We start from the raw sequence: 22,081 nt of genomic DNA on the forward strand, positions 1-22,081 counted from the left end.
TCACCTTCGAGCTCGTTGCCGGTTGAATCGCGGCACTTGAGGTGAGACCTGCCTCTGAAACTCCACAATGACGTAGGCTGAGACGTCAAGCACGCTGGAGTGGCTTGATGGCTTGAGTGTCTGTCCGTATTCTGACGATGTGTGGAGGTTCGCCAGCGGCAACACCGAGAGCGGGCGGCGCCCCGACAGCCAGCTCGTCCTCCAGCAGCCAGAACCTGACGCACCGTGCAGTGCGGCAACGTCATATCAAGAACGCTTTAACAGCGCTGCTTTCGATCCACCGTGGCTTCGAATTCTCAGCGGGACAATTCACGTTCGAGTCATGGGCGACTGCGATAGGGTAGCATACGATGCGGTCCGCGAAAAGGTTATGGATAAGGCCGCGCAAAGCTCTTCACAGTGATGCTGGACGCCTGTCGGAAATTGATAGCATCAAAGCATTGTTAGGTCGTGTCAGCTTTCTCAATTGAGTTTCGCACTCGCATGCGACATCTCTGAAGTTTGAACGAGAACGAACAGCTCATGATCGTCATGAAATCTCCGTGATCGCCCATTGGACGGAACTGCAATGCGGGAGCGGAGCTGCGATGGGCTGTCTGCCGAGAGATCCCGCTATGAAGAGATCGCGCGCCTGTCAGACACTGAGACACTATAGCAACGTGGATGGGTAGTATTTTCAGGTTCCGGTTCCCCGTCCGGCACACGGTGCTTACTACAGCCCGTCTGAAGACTGCTCACTCGTTCACCGTTTGCGACTCTTGACGATAAGAGCAACGCGACCACCGCGGCAGTTTCACACAAAAGATGACAGCATTTCCAGCAAACCATTCGCACTGATCATCGATGACGATCATGCAGGGCTTATGTACAGAAATATTGGTGGCCCAGCAGAAGCTCCCAATAGATGCTAGCGTTCTCAGCGGTTGCGCTAACAGACTGCAAACTCCCCTCATTCCAAGATTCTGGGGATCTACTCACCAGCAATCTCAAACGGCAAGCCGCAAGCCGCAGAAGGGCGACAATGAATACCAAGAAAGCAGCGCCAGAACGTTTACCAAGGAAGTCGAGGTGGCTTAAACCTTTAGCCTGCGGGTACAAGACGCGTTCGGTCAGACTGCTCCCATTGGGGCAACAGCAACAGGCTGTCGGGAATCACACCACTTGCTGCGCATCTGTCAGCTGTAATCGAGGAATGCTTTGGATGTATGCAATGCGACATCCAAATTGACTCTGGTAGGTCCGCCTTCGTACGAGACTCGCGCATCTCGCCACGTCTTGTTTGGCAAGGAATTTCTAGAGGATTACCTGCAGCTGGAGGAGCTCCGTGGGTCACGGAATACCGCAACGCTCTTCGGCATTATTCCCAACCAAACAACCTTGCACACTGTGCGGAAGCCCTATCGAATCTGTTAGTACGATCTGCTATGCCTGTCTAGGAAATGGCCTCGCGCTTGCGTTACTTCCGCGAGTTTGCACTACTATACGGATGCACATCTAGTTGTAATGTGTTCCTTCGCTATCGGGCTCTAAGCATCACCAAATCTCACTAGTCTCCACAATCTCTCCGATGGCATTGCAAGGCAACATACGATGGCCATCAGCTTTGCGCTCAGCTTCTGGCTCATGATTGCGATTTCATAATGTCACCACGGCTCAGCTTCTTGCTTAGCACACCCAAACTTCGCAAGGAAGCTCCCGCTGCTAGGCGCTCACTAGTGCTCTTGACAGCGGATGCTTGTGTTCTTTGTGGCGTTCAGAGCGTGTTCTAGGCTTGCCCTAACCCACCAGTGTGTGTGTAGACGACGACATGATCTCAGTCTTCATGTTCACATGTTAAATGGAAGATGGATGTGAAGACTCGGCGTGCACACAACAAACGCGACAATCCATCCCACCCATATGGTTGCCATCTCAGCGAAGCAGGTCAGCTGCGAGCTGGATCTGGCACAACTGAGGTTGATCTTCTAGTCGCGAGCGCTCTCTAGCGCAGACGAAAAATCTTCTTGCCATATCCGTTGGAAAGAGCGAGTCTAGATCTGTGTTCAAAGGGAAGATTAGTATACAAGCTGCGGCCTATCGTGGGTAGATCATGCCTACTTAAACGCATGGTCGTAGACGATGGTAAGTGAGCTGGCCGTGATTATCAAGGGAGCAAGATTACAGTACAGCCTCACGGTATCACGCCACGGTTTTATGCTAGATTAAGTACATGCCTTATCTCGGACGACGCATTATCCTCAACTCGCGGTTCTTACGCTGTCATGCAGTCGCTATCTTAATCGCTTGAAGATATGGTATTCAGGTGCAGTAAGCGGTTTACATGATTGTGGCTGTTCTTGTCTGCTATACTTCTTTATCAGCAGGGACTGCACCAGTGCAGCGGAAGCGAAATCCTCGTATCACGCTTTTACCCTCAAACGCGGCTCCTGGAAAGCGGACCGAGAGGGCCTCGCCGGGTCGGTACTTGTCTCTGATGGTCGCGCAATCTAAATTCTCAATTTCTATCCATGATTTGTCGACGAGCCAACTTTGCCGACTGCGGCTCCAGTACGTATATTGTCTTACTTGCGTTCTCCCTTTCATTGCATTTATCCCGTAATGTGCGCGCATGAAAAATCCGGATCCCCAGGCAGTCACAATCTCGCAAGCGGCCTGCGAGGCGAATGTGCAATGTACTAAATCAGGGCTGCGAACGGGTTTACCGAGTCGCCTACATCCTTGCCCCGTTTGCTATATCAGGAGTGTACTCATCACTATAGTAACACGAACATCATGCCGAAGCCAAACTTGCCTATCCCAGAATCAAGAAGAACACGCGAAGTGCTGCGGTAGCATGCTCCATTGTCCATCGAGTCCAGAGCCCGGGGTCATATTGCTGGCGACAGGCAGTACCACGACATCTGATGTGGCTTCGCATGCAACGGAGCAGCGCTCCGGATGGTTGATTGTAGGATGATCGTGTCCGCGTTCACATTCCAAGCATACCGAGGCACCGAAAGTTACGCGGTATTGAAACCATTACACAGATTTGTGAAGCCAGAGCAGACCCTGCATCGTACCTATAGGTATCAAAACCATCGCTTGTTCCGCAGTCTGGCGGAGATGACGAGCCGCTGTCAAACGCCGCTACTTGCGCTCGCACGACCATGACTTCAAGTCGTGTAACGAGCTAGATTATGCACCACGAGATTTGATGCATAGCTTCAACGTGGCTCAGTGCTCACGCGCGTGGCTTCCCTTGAGCACACGGTGCTACGAACTGTCCACGGGTCTCAGAAGTCCATGGCACAGAAGGTCCGCCCGAGGGGTCGAAGGCGTCATGATGCAGTCGATGGATGCCGTACCGTGATACCAGATCGGGTAGTACAAGCATCGGACCTTGAAAGCGTTGCATGCAGCGTCGCTACGGCACGATAATGTCTGAAGACTCATGAAGACGATTTACACCAGAAATGAACAATACCTACAGTGCTACAAGCACGGTGATCACTCACTATTCGATTTGCCTCACGATACAGCGGTGAGATGGCTCATGCGTTCTCACGATGTACGGCCTGACGAAAATGCTGTGTACATGCGCTTTTCGTGACAAGCCTCCTTTTGGACACAACAAGGAAGTAGTGATGCTTGGAAAGGCTCGATTCAGTCCGCATCAACACTCTAGGAGCTGCTGACTGAACTACAGTAGGTCTATGACGGCGTCGTGTATATGTTACACCGTGATCTAAACGTGCTGTTCCCGTTGCTCTTGAACAACCAGATAGCCACCTGGATACCTAGCCACGTTGCAGCGCCTAAAAATATTCAAGCATGTGGAACTGGCAATCATCCTTCGCATTATGGCGTCGAATATTGACATACGGAGAGCAAAAGTACTGCTAACCCTGGAAAAGGTCTTACAAAAAGTTTGTAGTTGGATTCTTCGTCCCATTGTAACACCGAAATTCTACACCTTTGTTGGCATCTAGGTGCGGGAAATCTTTCGGTCGCCGATGAAACCCGGAAGGAACTCACAACTCCACTGTGCACCGGCTTGATGGTCTATATCGTCACTGAATATGCAATTACAACTACTTGCAGCCTCGGATTCTAGCACATAGCCTTCAGAACATAATGACCCACTCCGAACGCAACGCTTCTCCATTAAAGCTCTCCACCATTACCCATGTGACTTTGCCCAATCTTGTTATTATCATGACCGATAGTAACTCATTGGAAGGGGTCGGGCGTATGCCTACTTGTACAGCGGCCCCACCCTATGCTGGGATCGGTTCGGACTGTGATAGACGGCTATCAAAGCCGCTGTGGATGGAGAAGAGCTTTCATCATGGGATTCTCGGTCTCCGTGGAGGAAATTCGGTGTCTGATTTCGAGAGGTTTTGCTTTGAACTAATGCAAGATAGCACGTAACAATTGTCTCTTCACATGGATGCGACTCATATCCTGGCGATCTTTGGCACTGGGCAAGACTATGGTTATAGGCTGTCATGACGTGACGAAGTGGATTTAATTGTTGGACAGTCAACGAGTAAGTCTCAGTGACTTGCAGAATGACTTTGTGTGGGCATCGAAAACATCATTCATTCCCATTATCCATGCAATTGCAGGCAGTCCCTCCTTTGGACGTTTAGTGCATTAAGTGCTTGTGGGATACGTTATCCAGAGCTACCCGAGGTCGTTAGCGATGGTCGCAGACACGATCAGCCTCGCAGCAGTAAAATAATCTACAGCAAACCTTGGAAACCATGCCCTAACACCGTCCCTGCGTTTGAGGCAAAATTACTGATATCGGTGATTCTGGATCTTGCTATTGAAGCAACGGTCCGGCGCGAAGGTGCGCTAAGCCTCGTCGTCATTCGCCGCCACGCTATTGTTTCAAGATCCAACCAAGATCAAGCGGATCCTAAGCGATCGCTTTAGCTGCTGGCACTTGCTGCACTTGGATAAAAGGGGCGCTAACGATGCTGCAGCTCGTTCCCATGTCTTCTCGTGGGGTGTTCGCTGATCGCGGAAGAAAGCTCCGCGCGCTAGAACAAACTACGGAGTGTCGTTGTGCCAGATCTGACCTTCGAGACCTGGATTATGGAATCCTTCGACATTGATGATGCCTGTTGTCGTCAGATGCCTACGCTTCGTTGATGTGGACTGGTTTCTGGCTCCAAAACAGCCAGGCCGATAGATGCGTGTGTCGACTGCATGGGTTGCACACAAAATGCTCGCATCATCGATCTTGCCGTTGCCTTCGGCCCGCCCTTGTCACCTCCACGGCCCGTTAGTCGTCGAACTAGACGAATATTGCCTCGCTTGGGGAACTTGTTGCGTTGAGATAGCGAGGAAGCACTAAGTCTTCGATGATGCTCCCAGTGGTGGCGGGGTTAGCCAGCTACGGCAAGGATCTAACGCCTATCTGGAGTCGTCGAACGGGCTTGAAGAGTGAGTCGGTTCCGGCACGGCTGGTCACGAGATGAAGATATCTTTGAGCACGAGACTTTCTAACCTCAAAGTGTTGAGTTTTGCTTACTGGCACATGGACAAATACCGCAATGTACTGCCCCTTTCCGAGCTTCTTCCTAATTTCCGCCTTTACTTCCCGTGTGCATCCATATTGGTTCGGGATTTGCTGAGCTTGACATGAGGCCAGACGGAGCCCTATACGTTTCCCGTTACGCTAACACAAACGTTCCGGACTGTCCCACCAATTGTCCATACGAGATGTCTATGCTGGTCGCGATCTTCGAGATGATGATTGTATGAGGCCACGATTTGGCGAGCGAGTTGATCACTGTTGCGGCATTGAGTCGATGCCAGCTGTAAGCAAAGTCTGTCAAGCATATACCCACAAGCTGCATTGCAGGATCGGTTGATGCCAGTCCGTGGTCTGCTTTCATGACAAGGGCTGTGGTGGATACTGATCCCGCTACGCATAATCGGTGCAGCATCCGGCTGCTGCTGTGAGCATCATGCATCTTGAAGTAGTGGCGGTAGGGAAATTAACAGTCAAGACTAGTTCTACGGTGGAGAGATACGTGTAAAGTTGGGACCTTCTTCTCAACAATGTACCGCTGCATGTATCCGGACAAGAACTTTGGTCGACGTGGGGCCGGCGCTACAGCTGCAGCGTGCGTGGTGCATCTGTCGACTGTGCTAATGTGTAGAACAGCTGGCTGATAGCCTGCGAGCACACGGGCATCTATCACATGCGCGCCTGTAGTTGTTGAGAGAGCTGTTGACCAAGTCCATGCTCTGCAGGATACACCTGGCGACTCTTCGGTCGCTAGCAGAAGGGAATGTTCTCGGACTAGCAGCGCGCATCGAGAGTATGTAGCTGGGTTTGACACTTGATAGTATAGGTACCATTGGAAGTGGAACTGCATCACATGCACTGTACCCCTTTTTTCATGCTGTTGGTGTTTATACGCGGGTACGTGCCGTTCCTGAGTGCTGCTATCAATGCAGCGGGGGAAAAGTAACTCCAATGAAGAAAAGAGAAGGAGATGCGGTGGGTATGTGCTGAAAGGGGAAAAAGCGTCTTGTAGAAAAGGAAAAGTGACCTGAGCGCCTAGCACCACTCGATATAATCTGCGACATGGTGCCAAACAGAGTCGATGGTCCTTTTGGGGCGTCGAGGAGAGTGTGAAACGTGAGTCGAGAGGAACCATTTCAGGGCTTCTCGAAGCACCCAGGGCGATTTAACTTTGCGCCTCGCAATACATGCGATTGGCTACGCGATTCGCGACGCGAACGAACTCCACATACCGTCGCGTTTCGCAGAGTAGCAAAACGAGATCCACAAAGTGAGGTTCTATTCTCAGCGTCAAACATGAAGTCTCGCACGACGGTATGCATCTGGCTGCTGTCAGGGACAGGCGTGGCAGACGGTTGGCCAGGTGTGGCTGGGTAGCGGGCGACACGTGTGGGCGGCGGTGAGGGGCGGCAGAAAACGCACCGTCGATCGTTGACGGATTTGCTTATTCGGTTCTCCGCTCTCCGTGATGAACGTCACCTCGTAATCACGAACACGCTCATCTCTAGCACGCTCGATAACGCTGTCGCGGGTGGCCCAGCCGCGCCACGAAGCTCATCAACAGCCTCCAGCCAGTCCCCATTGATGCTACAGGGGACGTCACGCCTCGCGACCGCGTTCTCACGACGTCCGTCCGAGCTTGCAGTCCGTTCGTTTCGACCACGACCCAACGCCAGGAGACGCACGGAAACAAGCGAGGACCGCCCGGATCTGCCGTGATGTGCTCAGAGATACCCTAGTAATCTCTAGACTGGGTGCTCTACCTTATACGCCCGGACTACCGCCTGTGGCGCCGATAACAGGGACACCGGAATCTGAGTTGAGCTGACTGTAGTACACGCAGGAAGAAGATCCCTCAGCCTACAGCGATCTGATTCCGCACTGGGAGAGCGCCATGCAGATACACCGAGCAGTTCGTCAACGGCGCTCACTGTGTGGCTGATGGCTTGGACGCCTAGACCCCACCATGGTCAAACATCCACTTTTCTCCCAAAGAATGGTTTTGCCCTATGTGTTTATTCGCAGACCAACCCGAATAGGCCAGCCCGATGAGCTGGCGCTCCGACGATCTCTGTGCGAGTATGCGACTTCCAGTTTCCGAGACGTGGGCCTTGCCTCCTGCTAGCCCTTACCAGCAAGCACCTCCACCTAGGTACGAGTCCGAGCGGGGACTCCAGAAGCTTGATTGACGTCTGCAACGCTGTGGAACCACTCTATTTGGCGCATGCTTGACGAGACGCTGACTGAGATTCGGTAGCTTCTGGTATCCGCAGCCGTATCATATTGCCTCCTGGCTTATCAACACCATGGTTTGGCCTAGCATCGCTTGGTATACTTCGGTTCAACGTGTCGACGACCCGAACAACACAATTAGCCACGAGGGCATGACACGGATACACCACGAGGAACCTGGTAGACTTACAGACCCAACAGTTGCTTGGTGCCTGTAGTACTAAGCATGGACATCGACAGGGTTTGCTGCGAACAGCTTCGACATGTCGACTTTACCATCATCAATTCATCCTGACTGCATACACCTAAGCCTGAACTCGCTTGGAAGATGCTGTAATTGATAGTAGAACCCACGGACGCCATGTCTATCGACCCCGGCTTATGGGAGGGGATCCGACACACTAACCCCGAATTTGAGACAGCGCCCCTACTATCCAGGTCCCCACGTCTCATGTTTGCTATCATCCGCGACGCATTGGCTCAATACCTCAGCCGCTGGTCTCCACACTTAGCATGCGCCATCTATCAATAGGTATGGAGGCACTCGGCGACATACCCGGCACCTGCACGCCATTAACCCTCGGAGCATGGCTGGACTATCCAAGACAGGAAGTGGTCCGCGGTCCACTCTCGCTCTCACGTCAATATGTTTCTGCAGTACTTCGTTCCGCAATACATGGATGTTACAGATCCGGCATCCACTGTGCTTGTCATCGCGCGATCCACGCCCTGACCACCTTCTTGACATCTTACGCCTATCATCCCCTCCTAGTCCTATACATATAGGAGCACCTCGAGACCCAAGAGACTTTCAATCCCATCCATTCTCATCCAGTTTCTTGGGCCACTACCCAGACACCAAGTACCATACTCCTCTACTGGATCAGAGTTCCATTCTCCATCGAATACCCTTGCCATACTTCAACCTTGAAGTCCATCCATCAACTACCACATCCTCCTTCAGTGAGGATCTTTTGCCTTATACGGCACTAACTTCTACTATTTTTCCAACTTTTTATTAATTCTTTTATACCCTTGCCATCATGAACGTCCTCATCTTCGGAGACCAAACCGCCGACCAGTACCCGCTCCTGCGGAAGGCCTGCACCTGGAAGAACAACTCGACCCTGACGAGCTTTCTCGACAGAGTCAGTCAAGTAGTCCGCGAAGAGGTGCAGAAGCTGCCACGAACACAGCGAGACCAAATTCCCAACTTTCTGACAACATGGGATCTTATCGAAGCATACTATGCTAAGGGACTGAAGGTTCCTCAGCTAGAGAGCTGCATGGTCACCATTGCGCAGCTGTCGCACTACATTGGGTCAGTACCTACCTGCGCATCATAGCCAACTTTGCTAACTGTCTAGATACTATGCCGAGAATCCCTCAGACCTGAAGAACCCGGCAAACACACGAGTAGTCGGTCTTTGCACTGGTCTGCTCGCAGGATCTGTTGTTGCCTCCGCGCGATCCCTGAGCGAGCTTCTTCCCCTCGCCATTGAGGCCGTCCGCATCGCTTTCCGCACCGGCACCGTCGTTGGTGCCGCAAAGGAGGCGCTAGAGCAGACTCCTATTCCCAAGGAGACATGGTCCACCATCGTGACTAGCATCTCCGAGAAGGCCGCCAAAGACGCAATTACTGCGTTCCACCAGGAGCAGCGGATACCGACCTTGGCGCAAGCCTACATTAGCGCCGTTAGCACCATGGCTCTGACCATCAGCGGCCCGCCCTCCACCACCAAGCGCCTGCTCCAGAGTGACGCCTTCAAGAGCTGCACTCGGGTATCCATCCCGGTTTACGCTCCCTACCATGCTGCCCACCTTTACACTGAGGCCGATATCGACCAGATTCTCGACAAGGATGCTACCAGGCATTTGCAGCAATTCCGTCCGCTTTCTCTGGTGCACTCCGCTTCTACCGGAGAGTGCCACACTGCCACAAGCACATTGGACCTCATCCGAACTGCGCTCAGCGAGATCCTTGTTGAGTCAGTTCGATGGGACAACTTGCTCTCTGAGGTTGTGTCTCAGGTCACTGCTACATCTAGCCAAGACTGCTCCGTATCCGCTATCGGTGTCACTTCCATCACGAACAGCCTTGTTTCCGCGCTGAAGAGTGGTGGACAGTCATCGGTCACAGCCCGCGATCACACTTCCTGGGTGGCCGCTGAGCATGACAGCCGCGGTCGCACCCAAAATGACAAGATCGCCATCGTTGGCATGTCGGGTCGTTTCCCCGGTGCTGCCAACCCTGATGCACTCTGGGACCTCCTCGAGAAGGGTCTCGACGTCCATCGCGAGGTGCCTTCGGATCGTTTCGACGCAAAGGCTCACTGCGATCCTACTGGCAAGGGCAAGAACAAGAGCCACACGCCCTTCGGCTGCTTCATCGATGAGCCTGGTCTATTCGACCCCCGCTTCTTCAACATGTCTCCTCGTGAGGCTGCCCAGACTGACCCTATGGGCCGTCTTGCCCTTACCACCGCATACGAGGCTCTCGAGATGTCTGGATACGTTCCCAACCGCACCCCATCGACGAAGCTCGAGCGCATCGGTACCTTCTACGGTCAGACTTCCGACGATTGGCGTGAGATCAACGCAGCTGAGAATATTGACACCTACTTCATCACTGGTGGTGTGCGCGCCTTCGCGCCCGGTCGCATCAACTACTACTTCAAGTTCTCCGGCCCATCATACAGCGTTGACACTGCCTGTTCGTCTTCGCTCGCTGCCATTCAGCTTGCCTGCACTTCGCTTTGGGCTGGTGACTGCGACACTGCTTGTGCTGGAGGTCTGAACGTCCTTACCAACCCCGACATTTTCTCCGGTCTCAGCAAGGGCCAGTTCTTGTCGAAGACTGGCAGCTGCAAGACTTATGACAACGACGCCGATGGTTACTGTCGTGGTGATGGTTGTGGTTCAGTGGTGCTCAAGCGCTACGAAGACGCTATTGCCGACAAGGACAACATCCTCGGATGTATTCTTGGCGCCGCTACCAACCACAGCGCTGAGGCTGTGTCCATCACCCACCCCCACGCCGGAGCGCAGGAGTACCTTTACAACAAGGTCCTCTCTAACGCCGGTGTCGATGCTCATGACATCAGCTACGTTGAGATGCACGGAACTGGTACTCAGGCCGGTGACGGTATTGAGATGACTTCCGTCACCAACGCCTTTGCCCCCCGCCACCGCCAGCGTCGCCCTGAACAAACCCTCCATTTGGGTGCGATCAAGGCTAACATTGGTCACGGAGAAGCTGCCTCTGGTATCAACTCCTTGGTCAAGGTCTTGATGATGATGAAGAAGAACGCCATTCCTGCCAATGTTGGTATCAAGGGTGTCATGAACAAGACCTTCCCCAAGGATCTCGGCCAGCGCAATGTCCACATCTCGACCACCCAAGTTCCATGGCCCCGCAACGGTGCTGAGAAGCGCAAGATCTTCTTGAACAACTTCTCCGCTGCCGGTGGTAACACTGCCGTCATCCTTGAGGATGCGCCTCTTCCTGAGGCCCCCAAGGGTGTTGACCCCCGCACCATGCACATGGTGACTGTCAGCGCCAGGTCCATCTCCTCGCTCAAGAAGAACATCAACAACCTGATGCAATTCCTCGATGAGACTCCCTCTGTCACTCTCCCCAGCCTGGCATACACCACCACTGCTCGCCGCATTCAGCACAACTACCGCGTCGCATTCTGTGTGTCCGACATTTCCAAGGTCAAGGACGGTCTCCAGGCTCAGATTAAGGACACCTACAGCCCCCTTCCCATGGTTCCCACCAAGACTGCCTTCACCTTCACTGGTCAAGGATCCCAGTACACAGGTCTCGGTCAAAAGCTCTACGAAGATCTCGAGACCTTCAGGATCGACATCGATCAGCTCGACAAGGTTGCCCGCATGCATGACCTTCCATCCATCCTTCCTCTCTTGACAGGTACGGACGTCGCGACTCTTTCTCCGGTCGTTGTCCAGCTTGGTATGGCTTGCATTCAGGTTGCCCTCGCTCGCATGTGGGCCTCTTGGGGCGTCAAGCCAGTAGCTGTCATTGGTCACAGTCTCGGTGAATACGCTGCTCTTCACGTTGCCGGCGTCATCTCTGCCAGCGACATGGTTCTCCTCGTCGGTCGTCGTGCTCAACTCCTCGAACAGGAGTGCACTGCCAACACTCACGGCATGCTTGCCGTCAAGGGCAGCGTTGAAGCTATCACCGCCGCTCTCGGAGATAAGATGACTGAGATCGCCTGCATGAACGGTCCCGAAGAGACTGTTCTCTGTGGTACCGTTGATCTGGTAGACTCCACTAACGAGGCGCTCGCATCCAAGGGCTTCAAGGCCACGAAGCTGAACGTTCCTTTCGCGTTCCACTCAGCCCAGGTCGAGCCCATCCTCGAGAAGTTCAAGGCCGCAGCTGCATCTGTCACATTCAACGCCCCCGTCGTTCCGGTCATGTCGCCTCTCACTGGCGAGATCATCCGCGAGGCTGGCATCATTGGTCCGGATTACCTGGCCCGCCACGCCCGTGAGACTGTCAACTTCTGGACCGCTCTCACGACTGGTCAGAATGACAAGCTCTTCGATGCTAAGACTGCCTGGCTCGAAGTCGGTGCTCATCCTGTCTGCAGTGGCATGGTGAAGTCTTCCCTTGGTGGAGCACCTGTCGCAGCTGGATCTCTCCGCCGCAACGAGGACCCGTGGAAGACTCTCTCCAACAGCATCACTACCCTCTACCTTGCTGGTGTCTACGTCGACTTCAACGAGTACCACAGGAAGTTTAATGATGCACATGAGATGTACACTCTTCCCACATACGCTTTCGACTCCAAGAAGTACTGGCTCGACTACCACAACAACTGGACCCTTACCAAGGGCGAGGTCCTTGAAGCTCCCACCGCCGTCAAGGCCATTGAGGCTGCGCCAGCTATGGATGCTCCATCCAAGTTGTCCACTACCTCCTGCCACAAGATCGTTCGGGAAGAGCTCCACGCCAACTCTGGTACTGTTGTCGTACAGTCAGATCTTTCTGACCCCAAGCTGAAGGCCACCATCACTGGTCATCAGGTCAATGGCACACCTCTTACGCCTTCTTCTCTCTACGCTGACCAGGCCATGACTGTCGCGGACTATCTCTACCAGCAGCTTCGTCCTGGCACCGCCACTCCTGGCCTCAACGTCTGCTCCATGGAGGTCACCAAGACCCTCATTCCTCAGTACCCTCCTCCAGCCAGTGGCCAGCACTTGCAGATTGAGGGTAACGCAGATCTAGAGACTGATCAAGTCCAGATTACCTTCCGCACTGTCTCTGCCGATGGCTCCAAGGTCCTTGCTGAGCATGCTATCGGTATCGTCAAGTACGAGTCCATCGACGCCTGGAAGGAAGAGTGGGGTCGCATTCAGTACATGGTGCAGGCTCAGATCAACAGCCTCGAGCAGAAGCTCCAGACTGGTGCCGCCCACAAGGTTCTCCGTGGCATGGCTTACAAGCTCTTCAAGGCTCTTGTAACTTACGCCGACAACTACCGCGGCATGGAAGAAGTCATCCTTGACGGTAAGGAGACCGAAGCCACCGCTCAGGTCCAATTCCAGACCACTGCGGCCGACGGAGAATTCTTGTGCTCACCATACTGGATCGACTCTCTGGCACATCTTTCGGGATTCATTGTCAATGCCTCCGACCATCTTGACTCTGAGAACTCCGTCTACATCTCGCACGGATGGGGATCGATCAAGATTGCAGGAAAGCTTTCGCCCCAGAAGAAGTACCGCTCCTACGTCCGCATGCAGCCTGCTCCTGGCAACATCTCCGTCGGTGATGTCTACATCATGGACGGCGCTGAGATCATCGGTATGGTCATGGGCCTCAAGTTCCAGAACATCCCCCGTCGCGCTCTCAACATCATGATGCCACCTTCTGGCAAGGCCGCTGCTGCCCCCGCCGGTAAGGCTGCCGCTAAGCCTGCCCCCAAGGCGCTTCCCGCTGCTGCACCAGTCAAGGCCACCAAGGCAGCCAAGCCTGTCGCTAAAGCCGCCGCTAAGCCTGCTAAGGCCGCGAAGGCTGTCAAGACTGCCGCACCCGCTGGTGTCACCTCCAAGGTCATGAAGATCGTGGCTGAAGAGATCGATGTCGACATGTCTGAGCTGGTCGACGAGGCTGCATTCGAGAACCTCGGTGTCGATTCCCTCCTGTCTCTGACCATCTCCGCCAGGTTCCGCGAGGACCTTGACATGGACATTCCTTCTACTCTCTTCACTGACTGCTCCACGGTCGGAGAATTGAAGAAGCACTTCTCTCAATACGATGGCGCTGTCGTTGTTGAGGACGACTCCTCCGATACTTCCGATGAGCCTTCCGACTCCACCCCATTCGAGGCTGCCGAAGAGAATGACGACACACCCGCCAGCTCAGCAGGTAGCGAGGATGGCGAGGAAGAAGTCAAGACCTCCACCGAGGCTGGCGCCAGTCTCGCGCGCAAGCTTGTCGCCGAAGAGATGGGTGTTGATGTCTCTGAGATCACCGATGACCTCGACCTCACTGACATTGGCATGGACTCCCTCATGAGTCTCACCATTCTCGGCTCCATGCGCGAGGCTACCGGTCGCGATCTTCCTGCTGACTTTCTCACTGTCAATGTCACCATCAAAGACATCGAGACTGCTCTTGATATGCGCCCCAAGCCGCAGCAGCAGGCCAAGGTTGCCAAACCCGCTGCTAAGGTTTCGGCCCAACCCCCTCAACTCGCTGAGGTGAACAAGAAGCTCGCTTCCCTTCCTGATGTCTCCCACCTTCCCCCGGCCACCTCTGTCCTCCTTCAGGGTAACCCCAAGATCGCCACCAAGAAGTTCTTCTTGGTCCCTGATGGCTCCGGCAGCGCAACCAGTTACATCTCCATCCCCAACATCTCTACCGACATGGCTGTGTACGGACTTAACTGCCCGTTCATGAAGTGCCCCGAGAAGTGGAGCTGTGGTGTTGAAGGTGTCTCTCGCCTGTATCTCTCTGAGATCAAGCGTCGTCAGCCTCAGGGCCCGTACATCGTCGGTGGATGGTCCGCTGGTGGTGTCATGGCCTACGAGGTTGCTCAGCAACTCGTCAACTCTGGAGAGCAAGTTGAGAACCTCGTTCTCATCGATGCCCCATGCCCTGTCGCTCTTGACCCTCTTCCCGCTCGTCTCCACATCTTCTTCGATCAGATAGGCCTTCTCGGTACTGGCAAGCCCGGCGGTACTCCCTCTTGGCTTCTTCCTCACTTCGCGTCCGCTATCCAGAACCTCAAGGACTACGACCCGAAGCCCATGAACCCCAGGATCGCCCCTCCTGTCCTCGCCATCTGGTGCACCGACGGTGTCTGCCCCAACCCTGAGGACCCCCGCCCTCCCCCAGGTGAGGGAGAGGACCCAGCGCCCATGAAGTGGCTGCTCAACAACCGTACCGATTTCTCCGACAACGGTTGGGCACAGCTTCTCCCCAAGGAGAACTTCCAATACGCCGTCATGGGCGGTAACCACTTCACCATGATGAAGGGTGAGCACGTAAGTTACTCCACTCCTACCATCTCCTCAACGACATACTAACAGCATATCAGGGTGTCACATTAGGCAAGCTCATCCAGCAAGGTCTCAAGCTATAAGCTTCGACTCGCATTCATTCACTCGTAGACTTTGTGTATATCGCAAATTGCATGCATCTCCTTTGTTCAAGTGTTGAATATCGAGATGTTGGCGTTGGGCTCTCGGTTACTTGTCTTTGGCATGGCGCTGGCGAAGCTTTCATGACTTGATGGCGTTGGGATTTTACCTTCTTGTGGCTTCATTTGTCTTTTACTTTACGCACACGCTGCGCTTTTTCTCATGTTCACGCACGTTATGATTTTACACTGTACTTAATGCTTGGTTTACCCATAATGGCAAGGGTTTGTTCATAACATCTGGTCTTCATTGCATCGTGATATTGCCTCGTCTGCCCTTCATGACCCTCAGCCTCGTCTCAACCCCATGGCAGTGCTGCTTTGCTCGCCTTGTCCTGCTTCCTCAGTGCTACTTCCACACTCTGCCTTCTTTGCTCTCGCATAGGTGACTTGATCATAGCCCCAAGATTCGGCCACCCAGTCAAGACATTGACCCCTGAGAACTGCCTCCGGCTCCACAGTCCGACAACCATGGTCTCATGAAGAGCCTCAAGCCCAGGCTCATGGTCTCTGCATTTGTTGGGATTCCAAATATCACCCCCACGACCCTATATGTAATCGACATGTAATACCTCCAGTTACTTGCTTGCATGACAGCGCCATCTCCGAATCAACCCTGTACATGATCGTAGACCCGCGTAGACGTGAAACCACCCCAGATCCCACCAACAACCCACATCCATGTCTTGCCACGCCTTTGACAGTTCTCTCCGCCGGGACCAAGGGTGTTCTGATCTATTTACCCAGGTGGCTGCAGGTACAACGAACCACCCGACTCGCGGATAAATCCGTGCATGTTCGATCCTCAAATCGCACATGTCGATAACCTACCCGTTATCCCGTCAACCACACAACCGCTCATGCGAGATAGATTAAGCTTTGTCTAGCACGATCCAGATGGCCCCAGTCCGCAGTGAAGGGTCTCTTCCCATGCGCAATGCAACAGCGGTCCGACGGGAACGCCGTTGGGCGGTTGCAAACATGTCTTTGCATCTCCGGACGATCAGCCATCGTATAGCGGGCGTTCCTATAGTACTACTGCACATGGTTTTTGGATATGAAGAAGTTCGGGACCGACGTGCGAGGCTCTGAATGACTGGCCGGTGGTTTGGTTGGCGACTCTGCATCAGGGGCCTGGTTCGTGGCGCCCTGCATAAATTGAGATGCAATATGGGTTCGCAAAAGATACTGAGCTTGATGATGCCTATGTTGTTGTTCAGCGTTCTTTCGGCCCGGTACCGAAACGGGAAAGTCGCGAACTGCAGTTCCATACTTTGACCACTATAGGGTGCCGCATTACACATCTCGGATCGAGAAGCTAGCGAGTTGCTAACCCTTCGTGCATCGCCGCGGTGCAAAGTGGATGACGTCCGATAAATGCGTGCTTCGCACATGGTGACCTACGCATTGTTCTCAATGGATGCGGCGCATCCCTCCGTCTTCGCTTGGAGGTTTGTGGTGGGGATGTACTTCAAGCTGAGCAGAACAGGTTAATTCTCGGCATACTGAACCGTGCTGTGCGACGGATTGGGAACATTTCAGTGGTCCCTTCTTCCGATTCCCGTTGCCCGCAAACAGCCAAGCATCTACTCAGCTGTTCCGGTTCACGTGACTGCAACACTGTTATCACAAGTAAATGTATGCAGTCATAAACCCTGATCTCACGCGTCGCACAGCGTCCAAGGTGCATTTCCGGAAACATGGTATCTGGAGCGAAGTTGCCGGGCGCCTGCCACTCTCCAAACTCCGCAAGCATCCTGGGTAAAACCCCGGAAGCGCTCAAGTTCGCTATCGCGGGGCAGCAGGATGTCCGCATCTCACCGTACGTTATTCATTACGGGGCTACCTGAGCCCTGCCACTGAGTCAAGCTTCAAGTGGAAAGTTGGCTGTCACATCGCTCCCGCGTTCCTCAGCTGGCAAGCGAGCGCCCGCCACGTCATGCCATCACAGTAATGTGCAGGGCGCCTCGCTGACCAGCTACTCAGCCATCTCACTGCAGATGTTCTTTTGCAACGGTACCAAGAGTGACGTGGGTACATGAAGTCAAGACACGCCCAGAGCAGGAATGTCGATCAGAGCCAATCCGACCTGCAGTCCCGAGAACCGGTCTGACAGCTGCATCGCCGCATGCGCCGCGGGCTGAATGATGATGATCACCACGATGATCAATATCGAATTCCTTCTCTGATGCAGAGTAGCTTTCCAGAAGCGGACGATCGAAACATATCTGCCGATCTATAATCACTTCTAGGATGTGACCCTGATGCATGAAGCATAAGTGCTATCCTTGGCCTTAACGAGACAGAACTAGATCTCATGCTGCGAAGACCCGAACGCTACTAGGCCGTGTGTCCTGAACGGATTTGCGTTGTTCAATCCGTATTCAGCTCGGGACGAAAGAAAGCAATGGTTAGCCAGTGTACAGTGTAGCAGTATTCGCTGACCAATGGATTCGACTCGGAGGCATGCATCGAGGATACGGGCAATGGTCCAATGCGCTGGCAGAAACGCTTGGTCGGCGAGGATACGCCAGAATGATATGCTCGGAGAATAGTGAGGAGGTCCGAACGCGCATCTGCAAGGCCGTAAGCAGCTATTCCTGAAGCGCACTCAACAGTGGCGGCTGCAACCGCTGGTCGCAGCCTTGAGCGTAATACAGGCCATATTTTCTTTACGATGATTAAGTTTGTGGCTTGTAACGATACGACAGCCTTATGGCGCGACGAGGAGTTGGCGGGACGGGGAGCGATTGGTTCGGTTTTGCCTGGCTGAGTAGTTCACAGGCATCGATGGTCGCATCTTACATGATGTTAGCCTTGCAGTAGTTTTCGATAGTCCTCGATGAGACGACCAGGGCTGCGGATTGCTGTCTCCATAGGGCAGAAAGTATGGCCGCCCGTTGCGCTAGACCTTTTGCTATCCGTGTATGCGATAGAGGCATGGGATACTAGTGGATGAGGTACGTACTGCATGAGCTCCAGCCACAGATGTGGCAGTTGGCTTGATTATGACCGAACCCGAGGCCGTCGAGCTGCCGTGCTGTATGTACAACGACCTCATTATCGTGGCGGCTAGCTGCGGATAGGGGGATCCGTGCTCTCCCATCGAATCCCAGGAGAATGGAGTCTTTTCGTAATCCTGATGCTGATGATAACGAGGTGCTACCCGTGTAGCGTTCAGTAGTGTACCAGGCGTACGGCAGGGGCGTGGCATGCAAGCGATGCTAGGTGGTGAGATCATATATTATTAGCCAGATCGGCCGGTATGCTTGCATAAGCCGGCTAGCCAGGTCGGGCGACGGGCGAGATGTGAAGAACGCTGGGGCGGGGCGGAGGGATTTGGGGTCTCAAGGGGCGGAGGGGCGGAGGGGGCAGCTGTCCCGCCAAGGAACGCGGGCATAGCGGGGCATTTTCTCCGAGACGCGAAACCTTGAACGCGAGCAACGCGAACGACGCTGACGCATATAATTTCAATTCGCAATGGCTGATGTAGCCAAAGGTGGGAGGTGAGTACTGCAGCAACTCTTCAAACTATAGCTAATCATCTGGTAGTGGTCCCGAAAGTATGCCTCCCAACTTCGCCGATACGCTCACACATCTCTGACAGCCTCCCAGCGAACCCTCGCGGTATACCCGTTGCGCCCTTCATAGACCGGGTTCGAAGTCCCTCCGCCTTTGGAATGCGTGGATCTAACATCAGCAGGTTGAGGACTATGTCACCGACCGCGCAGATGTGGAGAAGACCATCAACAACTTCAAAGAGATGATCTCGTACGCCCAACCCAGCCAGACACCTCCTTATAGATAGCGATACCTAATACGCCGCCCCAGAAAGTACCAATTCATGCAGCAAAACACCCAACGGCGAGCCGCAGGTCTCAAGGACAAGATCCCCGACATCCAAAAGACACTCGAGACAGTGCGCTTCCTGAAGTCGCGGAAAGACGACGCAGAGCCTCTCGAGACCACCTTCGAACTCAACGACACACTCTACGCCAAAGCTGAAGTTCCCCCTACCGACGAAGTCTACCTGTGGCTCGGCGCCAACGTTATGCTCTCATACTCCATACCCGAAGCCGAAGAGCTGTTGCAATCGAAACTGTCGACCGCGAAACAGAGTCTGGGCACTTGTGAGGAGGACTTGGACTTTCTACGTGAACAGATCACAGTACGTATTCTCCAAGTGGTCTGGAGAGTATGCAGCTGACACAATTACAGACACTCGAGGTCGCCTTCGCGCGGGTTTACAACTGGGATGTTGCACAACGGAGGAAAGAGAGGGAGGGAGGCGAGTCGACAGAAGAGAAGAAGGGTGCATCATCGAAAGAGTGAGGGTTAGAGTCTCTCTTCTCTCATTGCACAGAAAGGGAGCTCATGTAGCCGAGCGGCGCATGCGACGAAATGTAGAAGCCAGTAACACAAGGCCATGGCGACAATGAGAATCTTCATGAACAGCTTCGAGCCAGATGCGTGCAGAACGTGAAGGCACGCTTTTTGTTCGTCAATTTTATGTACAACTAATAAACCTTCCGACCATGCGGAAGAAAGGACATCAAGCCCCAACTAACGATACTATTAACAACCATCTTCCCTCTTCGACATGGGAACACAGCCACCATTACCCATGCATTACCGCGTATCCATACATCGATCCAGCTCAGAGGGTAATCTTGACACCACCCGCCGCAGTCTCAGTAGCATTCATAGGTGCCATGCCTTTGCCAGTCTGCTCCTTGACGTACTCGTTCATCATCTTGGTAATGGCGACCTGGCCACCCCAAGTAACGGCGGCAACCATGCTGTCAACATCCTTCATGGTCATAATGATCATACCCTTGGGGGCCTTGACATCACCGTATTTGTCAGTGCTGGAGGCTTTGGTCTCCGCGCGGCGCTCCGGTTTGGCGGCCAAGGTGCTGTTTGAGGCGGAGCCTTCAAGGGCTGGCTTCTCACCTTCGGTCGATGGCTTCTTCTCACCCTCAGTGGACGGCTTTGCTCCTTCAGCAGCTGGCTTTGCGCCTTCGGCTGTTGGCTTCTCGGCCTCAGGAGTTGGCTTAAGCTCGGTTGGGCTAGCAGCGGCTGCGGGGGCCTCACCGGCAGGCGTCAGACTAGAAGATGTAGCAGGCTCAGCAGCAGTGGGCGTCTGTCCCTCTGCAGCGGCAGGCTGAGGCGCGGCAGCTTGAGGGGCTTGGGCGGGCTGAGCGGCTTGCGCACCGCCCATCATCTGCATCGTAAGGATGTACTCTCCATCAACTTGGCGGACGGGAACGGCAATGCGCATGTTGGTCTGGTCGAGAACGGCATTGGCCTGGATTGGGGTGAAGGTAGGCGCAAGAAGAAGCTGAGCTGCGACAGGGTTGTTGCCGTTGGTAGGTGTACCCTGTTGTGTGCCCTGCGGTACGGTCTGCGGTGTGCCTTGTTGGATCTGGCGGGCGACCTCCTGTCTGAACTCGTCGCGGCTGAGACCACGGCGCTGGGTAGCGGCTACACCAGCGGCTCCACCGAGGTTCCCTGTTGCACCTCCGGGGTTCTGGAGAACACCGCGCTGGGCGACTGCGACTGCGACCTGGCCAGTAGGGGGGACTCCCATGGCTTGCATCATCTTCTGGATACGGACAGGGTTGACTATATCTCTGTTAGCCTCAGATGCAAATGAAAGGAACAATGACTTACGGGGCATCTGAATGACGGTGACTTGCTGGTTCAGATCCGGAGTGACGGCAGCCAGGTTGGTTGTGACCGAGTAACGGTAGTCGTTGACCGGGGCCTGGCCCTGAAGAGCAGCAAGCATACCAGAGTCAACACCATCTTTGACATCGACGTTCATGGTCATGGGCTGAGTAGCACGGGTAGACATCCTGAAGCCATCCTGGAACTCGTTCTCTTGCAGACCGGTACCCTGAATTGCCACTGAGGTGCTGCCATCACTACCGAAAGGAGTGACCAGAGTGTTGGTTTCAACAGTCTGGCGGCCAACAACCATGTATTCACCGTCCATCTGAGTACGCTTGACCATGCGGACCGTCATATCAGTGGTGTTGACACTCCTCATAGTCTCCTGGATCATCCAGGACTGACGGTCGGGTGACAGCATAGCCACATAGGTGTTGTCCGGCTGCACCGCAGCGCCCTGCAAGTTCTGCATGGTCATGGCCATCTCGATCTGGCCACCAACTAGATCGGTAGCGCCATTTGTGCTGATGATCATGGATTGCGGCGAGACAGCGACGAAAGACTGACCAGTCGTTCCTGTGACCTGGTTGGCGGGGATGGCAGGTGTTTGTTGATTAACGATTATCTGCTGCTGTTTCTGGGAGAATGTCTCGACCCTAGAGCGGTCGGGGAATTGGAATGAGTTGAGTTTCATCTACATCCATTAGTCCGATGCCATTGCGGCTATTCGCAAACATGAATTACTTACATCGCCATTGAGATTAAGAACTTGGTTGTAAGACACTTGTTGCGTTTGTCCTGTTTGAGCGAACACCTGTGTACAGCTCAAGAGGAGGAGAACGAGGGAAGAGACAGTACCGGACGTCATGTTGGTAGTAAAAAAAGCCACCTGGGCTTGGAAAGTATTAAGTAATAAGAGGGAAAGAAAGATTACTAAAAGAAGAGCGAGAGAATGGCGGAGCAACTGACC

The 22,081-nt window shown here is 53.9% G+C and overlaps 2 protein-coding genes across 2 annotated transcripts; both read left to right on the forward strand.

Moving 5' to 3' along the window:
- Nucleotides 1-8,799: 8,799 nt before the first annotated feature.
- Nucleotides 8,800-15,381, forward strand: PKS1 (Type I Iterative PKS; the record flags this gene model as incomplete). Its single annotated transcript, XM_049328904.1, has 3 exons — nucleotides 8,800-9,077; nucleotides 9,124-15,283; nucleotides 15,337-15,381. 3 exons carry the CDS (start codon nucleotides 8,800-8,802, stop codon nucleotides 15,379-15,381), a joined length of 6,483 nt encoding a protein of 2,160 aa, XP_049191876.1.
- Nucleotides 15,382-18,918: 3,537 nt separating this feature from the next.
- PRF1 (peptide chain release factor 1) lies at nucleotides 18,919-19,770 on the forward strand (the record flags this gene model as incomplete). Its single annotated transcript, XM_049328905.1, has 5 exons — nucleotides 18,919-18,944; nucleotides 19,046-19,094; nucleotides 19,142-19,209; nucleotides 19,270-19,606; nucleotides 19,657-19,770. The coding sequence occupies 5 exons, from the start codon at nucleotides 18,919-18,921 to the stop codon at nucleotides 19,768-19,770; spliced, it is 594 nt and encodes a 197-aa protein (XP_049191877.1).
- Nucleotides 19,771-22,081: the final 2,311 nt, after the last annotated feature.

The sequence above is a fragment of the Alternaria metachromatica genome (genome assembly GCF_023757995.1).
Source record: "Alternaria metachromatica strain BMP 0045 chromosome Unknown scaffold_3, whole genome shotgun sequence".
Classification (NCBI taxonomy): Eukaryota; Fungi; Ascomycota; class Dothideomycetes; order Pleosporales; family Pleosporaceae; genus Alternaria; species Alternaria metachromatica.